The sequence below is a fragment of the Stegodyphus dumicola genome, chromosome 3 (assembly GCF_044657685.1).
Source record: "Stegodyphus dumicola isolate Sdum_Otavi_A_Nest chromosome 3, ASM4465768v1".
In the NCBI taxonomy this organism is placed as follows: Eukaryota; Metazoa; Arthropoda; class Arachnida; order Araneae; family Eresidae; genus Stegodyphus; species Stegodyphus dumicola.
In genome coordinates this window covers 126638689-126653051 of record NC_140770.1, presented here as the reverse complement: position 1 = coordinate 126653051, position 14363 = coordinate 126638689, and the positions used below count along the sequence as shown (strand labels likewise).

The 14363-nt window shown below is 32.6% G+C and overlaps 1 protein-coding gene across 4 annotated transcripts in view; it reads right to left on the bottom strand.

Annotated features, from left to right (window-relative positions):
* Positions 1 to 14363, bottom strand: part of LOC118182500 (uncharacterized) — a 71176-nt gene that overhangs the window by 15732 nt on the left and 41081 nt on the right. For all 4 annotated transcript variants that reach the window (XM_035351853.2, XM_035351855.2, XM_085813284.1 and 1 more), the window contains one exon: positions 11024 to 11118. In XM_035351853.2, coding sequence (XP_035207744.1) covers positions 11024 to 11118 — 95 coding nt within the window. The remainder of the gene's footprint in view (positions 1 to 11023; positions 11119 to 14363) is intronic.

The window sequence follows — 14363 nt, the reverse complement described above, 5'->3', positions numbered from 1 at the left end:
CTTTACATTATTTTTCTTTTATCTTCATCTCCATTTTTCTTGGTGCTCTAAAAAAAGCTTAACAAAACAGGTGCGACAACCAACTATGAGCAGAGGAGGACATAATAAGCATATTTAGGACACCATATGGTATATAAAACCACTAAACCAAAAAATACAAATGGTTCTCCGACTCCATCGAAATTCTTTGACTGAACTGAAAGAGAGAAGTTAAATTCAATGCTGATCCTCTGATGAAAATCTTGAAATTTTCACTATTCTGGAAAAAATGGAAGTAATGAATCTTATAAGTTTGTGGTTACTTAATTTCTTTTAGGGAATGAAAGGTTCTGATGCTTTTCAATTTACTTTTTGATAATAAAAGCTCTCCAATTTCTATCCTCTGAATAAGGGCTTTTTTTTTTTTTTTTTTTTTTTCCATTCTTTAGGACTTTTGCAAGACATAACATATTTTTATACAGGTTTTTGAATCTTTGTAGTGGAACTACACACATTTTGGGGAAACGATTGTGCTCTCTCTAAAACTGGAGAACACATAAGTGATGACACACATCTTCCTTTTTCATATTTTCCAACTCTCACATACATTTTAACCAGCCTTTCAGCAAGTTTTTGTGTCAAAATTTATCTGCTAGGTAAGCAGTAAGCATGAAGCTTCTACATTAAAGATAAGGTCAACATAATTTAAATATATATATAAAATCTATGCAGTCAAATTGATACCTAACAGAAATATTTAGTTTATTCAAAACTACTAGTGGTACCATATGAAAAAAATCTAAACTCTATAATTTCTCCTTTTGAAAAAATTTACATATGAGGAAAACATTGAGAAAGGCGGAACAAAGGAATGTTGAAAAAAAATGCTGAAATAGTTCACCAAAGAAACTGTAATCTGCCAGTACTTAGACAAATGCCAATGATTTTGAGAGACTAGAAAAGAACGAACAACTAATTTAATAATTGTTCTTGATAATAATTACAATTAATTCTTAATATGATTTTTAATTAAATTTATTATTCACCTCTTTCGGTATATGTGACAATGTTAATCGATTATTGTCTTTATTCATCATTCAATTTTCACATGTTTTTGCGAGATAATTCATTTTTCTTGTGGAACTGGACATACTGAACCAAATTTTTGGTCCCTTGAAGTTCATTACTGTGGAGTTTCACTGTACAATCAATTTGGTAAAAGTTAGTGTGAATTGTTCAGAAGCAGAAAGAGCTTTCACAGGTCTTTTGGAGAGAACACGTGTTAAAAACAATCCTAATAAGTGCTGTCTTTCTGAACGTTATTTTGTACGAACTCATTCAAGGTGAAATTTGCATTACAAATCTGAGGCAAATTGAGCATGTCTATGGCCAAAATTATCAAACATGGAGCTCGGAAAACCTGCCCCACTTTATTTAGTCTCCTCTGCATCTTGTGAAAACTGTCGTGTAGCAGTTTAGTGCCTTAAGGAGAACGAACATAACTTCTAGAGAAAGCAATACGATGTAAGCAAGATAAGTCATACAACATATTCCACCATAAAAGATCTTAGAGGAGGTTTTGGTGACAAAATTCTATCTCCAAACCAAGACCACCAAGATCTCCAGTTCTTACCAATGCAAATTACCTTTGTGAAGACATACTTCAAACCAATTCTGTTCATAAATAATACATAGATCTTAGAAGAATTGGGCATTATGGCAGCCATTCTGAGTATAGATAAACAGAAACTTAATCATATTGCTAGGGACATGGTGAAATGTGTAGACTATTGCAGGGAACTCAAGGAATGTCATTTCCAGCAATGGCAAGGTATGTCATAAGATTATAGATTTATTATTTCTATGTACGGTACATTTTTAAACTGAATATACTGTATTATATCAATTACTTAAAAAAATTCAGTTTTATTCAAAAATGATGTGATGTGTTATCTAGAATGAAACAGTTAACATATGCAAAAAATTAGAGAAAAAGGAACATGTTTGGCAATCTATATTTTGCCCTATATAGCTAAATGTACAATGATTACTTTAGTACTGAACTGAATATGCATATTGCATGAGAAAATAAATGGGAGGTTTTTAAAACTCTCAAGTTACACTTATGCTTAAGTGTAACTTACAACTATAAAAATAAAGAAAAATGTAGTGCCCAAGTAAACATCAAAATAAGCTATTATCATTATTATTATTACATTCTAATAAGAATCAAAAGATAGAAAGAAATTTTATAAAATTTATTAATTTTTTTTACACTATGATGAAAACAAGGAGCAATTTTTATTTTTAATTAGCAGATCATGCAATCACGCTTCACAATAAGTTACTCACAAAGGGATAGTTAATTCACTAATGGATAACAGCTAATGACGGAAACTGCTAATAACAGAACAATTATTTACTACTCTAATTTGAAAATTTACATAATGTATTACTCAGAAACAAACTTATACAAAAAAATTACAACAGCAGATTTTCAGAAAGCTATTTCAACAACAGACATGTGAATTAAGTCCCTCAGGAATTTTGTGATAATTCATTTCACTTTCATTTAATATTTGAGGTATCCATTTCTGTTTCACAGTATTGATTAATTCCTGGAAACATGTTTTATGTGTTCCTGCAACATTTTTGGCTTCCCTTTCAAAAATGTAAAAAAAAAAGCAAATGTATATTATATCAGCAAAGATGTAATTTGCTTTCTCAGCATCACCTTCTTATAATTGGATTTAAGCTCATAATCCCAGATTAAAAGTCTTAAAAATTAACACTTTGGAAAAGAGAGTTGTCAGTTGCTTGAAAACTACTAAAAAGTTCTGAATGACAAAATCATACATTTAGCAATATAAACACTGAATGCTCTGAACAGAGAGATCAAGACTCCTGAACATTGAAAATTTTTATAATGTCATGTGAAGCAATTTTTGGTATTAGAAGCGAGGTGGTTCAAGGAGATTTTGTGTAGACTACCATCACTTGAACGACATCATGAAGAAAAACAGCTACCCTCTTCCTATATATGATGACATTCTGGACACTCTTTCTTGAAGCAAGTGGTCTTAGATGCTTGATTTAACAGGGTTTGTACACATTTCTGCACATGGAAATTTAAGTACTTTTAAGGACCTATGAGCAAATGGGAACTGAATAAATTCCATTAAAAATATTATTCTATGCCTGAATTTCACTTTTGTAATACCACCCTAAAAATAAAATAGATCCCTAAGTAGTATGCATTATTACTAAACATGAATTAACTAACATAATTATTAATAAGTTTGAGAATAAAATAAACTTCATGCAATTTATCAAGTAGCATTAAATATTTTACACTTCTTAATAGTTGGACATATTTGAAAGAAGATAAGCGACATTTACGTTTTACCAATAGTTAGCATTATGTTGATTTTTTTTATGTTTCATTTTGTCACATACTTGGTCAGTCTAGAGGTTTAGTAAATAGCAGGGAGATTTTATGCCAAATGGCATAGGTTAAAATGAGAAGTAAGATCATAATCAGCATGATTCATAACAATAGACTGAATCAAAACCGCAATAACAACCTTGCCACACACCTTTCACTCACCAAGTCAATTGCACCTTCACACACCAAGTCTAATGCATGAAGGTGCAGTTGCCCCTTGCTCCCTATTTTTTGACTTCGCTGATTTTCTTTACGTTTTAGTCTATGTGTTAATTGTTTGATTAGATAGCCTGGCTCAGTAAAAGTAGGCGGCCAGTATAACTCTGATTCAAAATCCGGTTACGATCACGTGCAGTGTTGATAACGACCACATGCTTCTGAGACTCCTTCGCAGATGCTTTATTTTTCTTCTTTTTCCCCCTTTCTAGTAATTTCGTTCACCTGATGAGGAGGTGAATTTAGCTGCACTGGAAATCAATTGAGTGTTTTAATATACGTACGCCAAATACAAGGTTGTTATTGCGATTTTGATTGTCACATTGGCGTGTTTCTCTTCTGTTCTAAAAGATTGAATGTTGTCCCTCTGCTGCTTGTCTTGATTGAGACCTGCTGATTGAACAAACCTGAAAGGCCTGATGTAGGCACGGTTGGAGACTATTGAGTGTTAATCAGGCACTGCTTAATGCAGTTAATGTCATAGCTTTGTGTAGAGTTCCAGGGGTTGTAACCCAGTTTATATACTTTAAGGTTCCAACAAGCCATTAAAGCACCATAGGTAATAAGTTGTATATATTATTCTAAGTCTCAGTAGATGCAAAGTTTGCATGCTAGCAAAGTTTTACTTGAATTTTTACATTTTTGTGTTTTATCTTGTGACCACAGTGATTATTAATGAAAGGCAATAACTCGCTTTAATATGTAGAGATAATTTTTAAGGGTAAGTAGTTAGTTATAAATAATTAAATTAGGTAATTAGATAATCTTAGTCATTATTAATTTACATGGCCACTATTAAATTTTAATTTTTAACAATATATATGTTAAAAAAAGCCCTATTAAAATCAAAATCCAATAAAATTTTGCAGTTTAAAATACATGTAATTTATGACATTGATTCTTAAACGATATTAGGGTATACACATTAAAAGCTACAAAACATTTATGTTTTGTAACAACAATACTCAACAAAATATTTTCCCGTCATTTTAATTTGAAGCCTATAAGGTTGAATTTTAATTTGAGGCCTCCCACCTTCTTGGCAAGCCTTCGTGGTTTTGGCCTTCGTGGTTTGCACACTGAGCCGATATTCCAGAAATCCGCAGTTCGATTCCCTTCAAAGACGTTGTTAATTTTTCATCTTTCCTGCTTTCAAAAATACCTAATGTCTTTACAGTGGCGCTCGAACTAAAAGGACGCTGGATGATGGTTCTCCACACCCAGGATGTCACGCTTGGGTCCCCTAAAAACCCCAGTCGCCTTTAAAAGTAGGAGTATATAAGGTATTTCTCCCAACCTTCTTGGCAAGCTTTCGTGGTGTAGTGGTTTGCACACTGGGCTGGTATTCCAGAGATCTGTGGTTCGATTCCCAGCACAGGCATTGTTAATTTTTTATCTTTCCTGCTTTAAAAAATACCTAATGTCTCTACAAGCCTTTGCAAACATTTTGGATAGTTTATATCGATTTCCTTCTCTTTCAGTATCTTTTCTAACAATAATTAGAAATTTGTTTCAATATGCAAACCAATGTTCTCACTACTTTCTGTGTGCTTTATCTCCTAACTTGTCAACCTCTCCACAATGTACCTATGAGGGTTTACTTGATCTGGTAAAACTTAAATAGTCTCAAACTCCTCAATAGGTGTGAAGCAAATTATCGCTGCGTCTGAAAGTAACTACAATATCAGACAAAGGTTTAAATAAGCCTCTTATTTAAAAGAACTTAGAACATAAAGGCATGTTCTGATGCTAGCAAAGTCAATTATAGCTCACAGTGACGTTATTAAACAAGAACAGTCAAATTCAAACTAAAAATGTGGACTAGTGGTCAAAGAATATACAATTTCATTTTAATTTAATCTGGTTCAGTAACTCTATCACATGAGGAAATAGAAATGGGAAGTTATTACAAAGGCTGAAATCATAAACAACTGGGTAATTTACATAATAATAACTGCACATATCTTTGAAGAATAATTTTCTTTATGTATTCGGTTTCTTTCTTCAACATGTTTCCTTTTAATTTTAGAATTTTTGGATTTAATTAAGGATTTTTGTTATTCTAAAAAACACTAAATGCGTTTAGAATGTATAGAAAAAACGGTTAATTTTATTTCTTTAGTAACATGAACATTCAGAAGAAATATGAAATATACATGGTTAAGGCCGGTTATAGAGCTGGTGTGGCAGAATTTTTAGAATTTAGTGACACACAGAACAACAAAACCTAGAAATGGCAAAACTTTTAGAATTTAGAGCACGCATTAGAAGCAGAATTTAGAAAGGCACTAAGCAGCGGAATTTAGGATCCACAGAGATTGCATCAGGTGGGAAAATGACCAGCTCTGTGTACAATGCATTAGACATATTAGATGAATTTTTTAAATTGTAAGTTTTCAATTTCTTTTTTAATAAAAAAATCTCTTTCTATAATGCTTGCAAAAGTGATAAGATTAGAAGCATTTTTGATATTTTCCATGCTTGTGTCTAGTGAAAAATAGAGAAAATAAAAGGAAGATAAACATGTTAAGAAAAAGATTCTAGTATCAGGAGTAAAACATTCAAATATTATGTTTCCATTGTTCTTGCAGACGTTCTCCAAAAAGTAAGAAATTCATCGCAAACTTTCTGTAAAATACATTCATTACGTGTTGATACCATGGAGACATTTTTCATTTTGTCACATATTTCTCGAATCTTCTAGAATCATGGGTCTATAAATCTTGCCTTCAAATCCTTCTAAACTTTCCATGCTGCAGTGTCAAAAATACTAAAGAAAAATTATCCCGACCAATTCGGTAAAAAATAAAATTCGGTAAAAAGCAAAAGGCCAGAAATATTTTGGAAAAAAAAGATGGAAAAAGTGTAAAATTAATTTTATAGAGAAAACTGATACATATTCTGAAAATTTTGAATAATCTGAGACAATTACATGGGAAAAATGCTTACTATGAAAAAATTAAAAAGACATTTTTAATTAATTACACAGCTAATTTTGCTTTTACTAAGAGCTGTTTCATAAATTATGCTTTATAGCATTATACCTTGTTCATTTTTCAGATTCAAAATATTGTATAATAAGTTGCCAAAATGAAACTTTATAATACGACAGTGAAAAATAAAAATGTTTTAATTTAATGTTATTTTTTAAATATTATTCGAATATATTACCATTATTTTAATGAAATTTACCCATGTTATGGTATTTTAAAAACACTGACGAAAAATTCTCAGATCTCAGAATTAAAAATTTTCTATAGAAACTGATCTTAAAATCGCCAAAATGTTGACAAGTCGTCAAATTTAGAACCACTTAATAAAAGAATTCATAACCTCAAAAGCAAAAAGTTGTTTAAGAGCTCTTTATTAGAAAAAATGAATTTCAAAATACTTATGTTTCACTTCTTGCTTAGAAACTCGAGTATTCCATCATTTATATTAGAAATAGAAAAAATTATAACCCATGAACCCATTCAAAAGATAACCATATACGTCAGTGAATCGCCAAAAATATTCCTCCAAAATGCTAATTCACACTCAAAATGGCAGTCGTAAAAACAGACAGAAATTTCAGACGATTAAAATTAAGGACCTTCTACTGATTTTGTCCAAAATTAAGGACTTTAAGGACCAAAAATTGATTTAAAAAAATTAAGGCCTTATAAGGACTTTTAAGGACCATACGAACCCTGTTTAATGAGTGGATATTGGCAGTTAGAGATGCAACCAAATGATCAAAAAAAGACAGCATTTACTACAAAGACTTTGGGAATTCAAATTCCATTTGGATTATGTAATGTGCCAACAACATTCAAACACGTCATGCAGTGGTCTTTCCTACAAAGACTGTCTGACATACTTGAATGACATCATCGTCAAGAAGAGTTGTGAGGAGCATTCAGAAAATATTAAGAAAGGGGGCTTCAGACACTGAAGGAAGTTAAAATAAAGTTAAGACCAGCCAAATTAAAATTGTTTAGGCAGGAAGTGACTTATCTTGAACATGCCATCTCTGCCAAAGGTGTGTGTATGAATCGAGAAAAAAGTGTCAGTAGTTAAAGGTTGGAAATGCTCGAAAATATCCATCAATTGAGATGTTTCCTGGGACTTTGCACCTAATATCTAAGATCTGTGAAGGTGCTTTTCTTCCATCACAAGACTCCTTCACAAACTGACAGAGAGCAAATAAAAGTTCTTGTGGACAAAAGGAGAGGAAGCATTTAACAAACTGAAGAAGGCTTTAACATCTGTGACACTACTGGTGTACTACTCACCTCGACAAACCATTCATTCTTGATATGGATGCAAGCATTAACAGTGTCTGTGCTGTTTTATTCCAAGAAATAAATGATCAAGAACGTGTGATGACATCTAAACTGGAGAGGAATTATTATGTTACCAGGAAAAAGTTGCTTGCTCATAGTTAAAGCTGTAGAGGAAAAGTGTCAGTAGTTAAAGGTTGGAAATGCCCCGAAAATATCCATCAACAGAGATCTTTCCTGGGACTTTGCACCTAATAAGATCTGTGAAGGTGCTTTTCTTCCATCACAAGACCCCTTCACAAACTGACAGAGCAAATAAAAGTTCTTGTGGACAAAAGGAGAGGATGCATTTAACAAACTGAAGAAGGCTTTAACATCTGCGACACTACTGGTGTACTACTCACCTCGACAAACCATTCATTCTTGACATGGATGCGAGCATTAACAATATCTGTGCTGTTTTGTCCCAAGAAATAAATGATCAAGAACGTGTGATGACATCTAAACTGGAGAGGAATTAATTATTATGTTACCAGGAAAAAGTTGCTTGCTCATAGTTAAAGCTGTAGAACATTTCCATTATTATCTCTATGGCAGAAAATTCCTTCTCTGCACAGATCACATTGTTGACCTGGCTCTTAAATTTCAAGAATCCTGAACGTCAAATAGCCAGGTGGATACAAAAACTCCAAGAATATGACATAAATATTCGCCGTCAAAAGGAATCATCACATGGAAACAACTACTCCCTGTCTCTGTCCAGAAAGCTGCCAATATTTTTCGAGGGTCGAAATGAAATATAAGCTGCTTAATCTAGTCACATGTCAAGTTATGAATTCAACATAATCTGACCTAGACCTATGCAATGACAAAGAAGACCAATTAGAAGGTGGTGGCATTAAAGCCATACTTAAAGGAATCTTCAAATGGAAAACCTACCTGGAAAGACATTTCAACCTATAGTCCTACAACAAAACAATATTGGGCTCTCTGAGACTCACTCTATATTTGAACATGCATTTTGTATTGGAAATTCGAATAGAGTGATGGAAAGGCATTCCGAAGGCAGCTGATACTTCCAAGACCATAGGTCCCGCATGTCCTTAAAGAACTACACAGCAGTTCAACAGGAGACCACTTCGGAATAATGAAGTCTTTGCATAGAGTTCGACAGCACTTCTGGTAGAGTAGTGCAAGGTCTGATGTTCAAAATTGGTGCCAATCTCTTGCGATGCTTGTGCAGATCAGAAAGGGCTGAAGAAATGCAGCTAAGGGAATCTTAAGCATACGAAAAGTGCAAGTTAAACCCATCATCTACAATATCCTGGGAACTCTGCCACGAACTGCTGATTGTAATAAATGTATCTTTGTTATCATTGATTACTTTACAAAGTGGCCTGAAGTGAATCCTATCCCTGATCAAGGGGCTGTCCTGATAGCAGAGTGCCTTTTCAATTACATTCTTATCAAGTAAGGATTTTATTTTAGCTGTAATTAAAGAACTTTGTACTTGGTATACACAAAACCCAAACAACACCTTTACACCTGCAGTCAGATGGCATAATAGAAAGGTTTAATTGAGTCATCCCTAAAAAAAACTCACTGATGGTTTCCAGAAACCAGCAGGATTAGGACCAGGAGTTACCTCTCTTCTTACTGGCCTATTATAGTGCTGTTCACAAGACTACCAGCTATTCTCCATCTTAGATGGCCTTTGGTCATGACTTTTGTCTGCCTTGTGATCTGTTTTTGGTCATCCTACAGATGCACCTTCATCACCTGAGGAGTACATTTACGATCTCCATGTACGGTTTGGAGTGATGCACAGTTTTGTGCAGCAGCAAGTCAGTTTGGCAATGAAGAAGATAAAGACCAGATAAGGCATGAGAGCTACAGGACATCTCCAATGAAGGTGAAAAGTGTGGTTATCGAATCCGATTTGATGGAAAGGGCTTCCTCCTAAATAGAAGTCACCCTCGGAAAGTCTTTACACAGTCCTGAAAAGGCTGAATGACATTTAGTTCAAATCCGTAAGACATCAAATTCTAAGCCTGAAATTGTTCATTACGATTGGTTAGCCTCTTACTATGGCCATAGTACAAAGTACCCATTGTGAATATAATGCAAATAGTATACTAAGACCGTGGTCCTATTTGTATATAAATTTGTAAATTTATGCATTTGATTTGTGGCATGTTATTTATTGAAATTACTGTTTTGGCATTACATTGACTTTCCTTAGTTATAAATATGGCTTCCAGTCCATGGATTGTACTGCTCAGAACATGCAGTCCTTGAGAAGGAGCTAATATCACAAATTTTTTACATATGTAATAATTTTAATAATATTATACATAAAATTGTAGTAGCTCTTATATAATGTAACATGAAATGCTTCAAGAGTCGAAGCTCTGCCAGAAAAATAAGGTTAAAAGGGCAAGTCTGTTTAGCATTGAAGTAAATGGCTCTCGCTAAATCTACGAGATAGTGCCAAACTGGCGATGGTTTTGGCAATTTAATTTTGTTGCCAAATTTGGCAATAAATCAGTTAAAGTTGCCAAACTAGGAGGGCATTTGGAAAATTGATTTCTATATGTAAAAATAACTATATATGCCTCCAGCAATATCAAGAAATCGAAGGTATTGAAAATCTCTTTGCAGCGGGAAGAAGACACTGTAAAGAGAATCAATTCTCAGTTTTTAGTTCAGAGCCTTACTTTGGAATATTGAGAGATTTGCTCTTTAGATGCACTGTGTTTAACATTATTAGTAGTTTGAAGTGGTAAATACTGATTGTGCTCTGCCCTACTAAGAACAGAAAAGCTCTATGCATACAATTGTGGAAAGTTGAAGATTGTAAAGTGTTTCTGTGGGGGAAAAAATTGATCAAGCTATCATCAGTTCTACGTGCATTCAACCCATTACAAACCTGTATGCATGCAACAATATTATGAAGGTGAAAATGTTTTGTACTTAAATAATTTAATTATTTTGTTAAAAATACTGCAAAAATAGAAAGTTAATGGTTAAAATGCCAGGTGTCTGGCAACAATGGAAACATAATAAATGACTTTATTCACAAAACATAACTAGTAAATTATGGCAAAACATATCAACTTACGAGGAAAGATTGTAGACCACATAGTAACACAAACAGAAACCGCCTAAAAGCACAGATCCAACAATTACGCAAACCAAAACAGGAACTGGTTGCACCTAAAAGGCATTAAAACTAATGCATAATTTTATCTTGCAAATGAATGTAAAAATGACAGCGGAAGGAAAAGTACATCAAATACAGTGCAAAGTCCGAGATCCAGAATCATTGGGACTAATCGGGCAGTTCTGTATTTCGAAAATTTCTAAATCATCATCAGTTTAAATATAATAGAATGTTTAAATCTAACAGAATATAGTGACCACTTTAAGTGTCAGAATTTAGGGGCAGCAAAAATTTTAGTATTTAGAGGAGCACCACCAAGCAGTAAAAACTATGGATAACAGAATTTTTAGAATTTAAGAAAAGCACTGGGCAGTTGAATTTAGAGACAGAACTCTTAGAATTTAGGGAGGTACTGAGCAGCAGAATGCAAAGCTCCTGCCCTACCCTCACACACATACAACCACTCAAGTACTGAAAGTATGTTCCTCACTACCATCAATATTATGCCAATGCATTGTTACTGATGGTGCAACTGCTTAACAGCAGGTGTTAGAAATGGACATGAAGGACTCTTAGTTAGTCCCGAGAAAAACTGCATTTAAGGTGCACCCGCTTCCTTTTGTTATATTTTTCACTCCAATATTTTGAAAGGAGGGGATTTTTTTATTATGTTTATTTATTTTTGACTGATGGTCCAAAAGTCTGGATTTCAGGCTTTGACTACATGTCTAAAATGCTATGGTTACTTAGATAATTAAATTTACTAATTAATTATTTGCAAATTTTGGCAATCTAAAAAAATTTATTACTAAAATTTGAAAATAATTAGAAAACAAATGCATAGCTATGCAACATCAGAATTGTACATACATTCAAAAAACACCAAAGTCTTATCCCATCCTTTCCTTTTTCCATAACTCTAATTGAATACCTCTGACATGTCCATTTATTCCATAAATGTGCATTACAATAATTGGAAATGTAACTTGCTAAATATTTAACAGTACTTTTAAACTCAAAGCATATTTCAATTAAAACTAAATTTTCCAAGAACGATTTAAAAAAAAGTTTTTATAAATCGCAAAACAAACGTATAATACAGTATTTAATAATTTTAATTTTGTTAATAAACAACTGACATAAAACTCTATAGAAAACTTTGACAATAACTTTTGTCACTGTAACATTGTATCAATATATCCCATCACTAGAATTATTAACAATTAATGGACACCATTTCTAAACAGAGAAAAATCTACAAAGCTGCTTGCATGGCTAGCCATTTAAAATAGCTATTATAAAAATGAAAAATATTCAATTTTATTTCATGATTTTAATTAGATATATTTATAAATTAAGTGCACTTTTAACCAACCTGATTAAAATGTTTTAAAAAACTATTATTAAAAACTGCATTTACTGCTTTTAAATATTGCTTAGTTTGTTAATCAATAAAAAAAAACAGATCAAATTTGAAGATTAAATAACCTTAATAACCACACATTGGTGCATGGAAGATAAAAGCATTTTATTTCTGAAAGTGGCAACATATTTCTTTTAAATTCTGGAGTCTGTTGGTTAAGCTTGAAAGATAAATGTCATATGATTTGCCACTTAGCATATTCTTTTAAACTGGTGAGTTTGTTAATAAAAAATTCATTAAATTCATACACGACATAAAATAAATAAAAAATAGATTCAAAATTCGGGCTTCAAGGTGCATACGGAACAAAGGACTGTGTGTTCAGAATTTGGTGGTTAATGTGCTACTGTTTCCAAAACACGAAATGCACACACACATACAGATTATTAATTATTTAATAATACAGATTAGTTGTTGTAGTGATAACTTTAACATAATTTCATACCATAATTTTATGAAGGCTTTTTTTGCAAAGTATTTCATGTTTCAAATTACATACAAATAATATTCTACTTCAAAAGCTGGTTTGGTTTATTCCATTATGGTGAAGCATGCGAGGGCTATCGGTTTACAGGGAAGGATGCCTTCATGAAAACTTTCTAAGGAAAACTGGCTCATATTCACGTTACATATAGGTAAAATAACAAAAATGCACAAGCAGCTGGCCCATTCATTTGGAATCAAATCCAAGTCAAACTATCAATGTTAAAGACTTTACCACTTGGTAGAAAATAGGCTCTACTTTAAATGAATGTTGGCAATAAATAGCAAATGCCCGATTCAAAAGTAGGGGAAAAAGTCATGCATAAATAAGCCACAATAGCACAGAAATTGAATGTAATATCCATTCAAATGACATGTATAAATATGCATAGGTTTGAACACTCTCATGTTACTCTTTCAACAAAATTTAATAGAATTATTTCTTCTCCAGAAACATGAAAATATAACTAGATAGACTCCAAAAACTAGTGTTTAAAAAATATCAATGCCTTTTACATTTTTTAATTAATTTATTTATTTGAGAAAAGCATGCAAGAATTAAGAAAGGGATGTCTTTGTATATGTTTTGAAGATGACCAACCCATATTCATACCAGATGCAAAGTAAAACCATAAAAGCATGCATGCACTCAATCCATTTACTAGGATTCTAACTTGGATCAAACTATTAGTCTTTAGATGCAGGCTCTTTTCAGGAAAAAGTGGAAAAATCCTGCAAATATAACATTTTACAATCACTAATGGACTGAAATTGATTCAGATTTAATTAATTATGGTTATGTGCCTAATTAAAATAATGCCACTGAGAAGAACTTTACAAAGAAACTGGCTTAGATATACATAAAATATATTCTTGAATTCAAAATTAAGAGAATAAACACTTTTTCCCTTTTTAATTTCTCAAAAAATACTGAATAAAAACTGGAAAGTACAGATTAAGTAATAATGCTACGATGCTAGAGTTAAATCAGCAGTGTAGTGACCAGGTGTGGAAGAACAGTCCCAATATAGTCCATGCATGTCACAAGAGACAATAAAATAGATACCAAGTGTTAAGAATCCTGGCTTTTCAGGTTTGGGTTTGGGGTGTAGGGTTAATATCCCTACCTTGCAGAAAATTTCTTGTTACAAAATTCAATAAAGAAAAATCCAAGATGGCTCGATAGAAGCAATTTGGTAAATGAAATAAGTATATGGAAATTGGCAGTTGAAATGTTCTGTCTCTTTATAGAATGACAGCTTTACATTTGCTGCTGCAACAGCTGAGCATATGTAAAATTGATAGTATTTCCATTCAAGATATTAGATGGATTGGCAATGGGATTTTGAATAAATGGAATCATACTATTTTTTACAGCTGTCACCCTAAGAA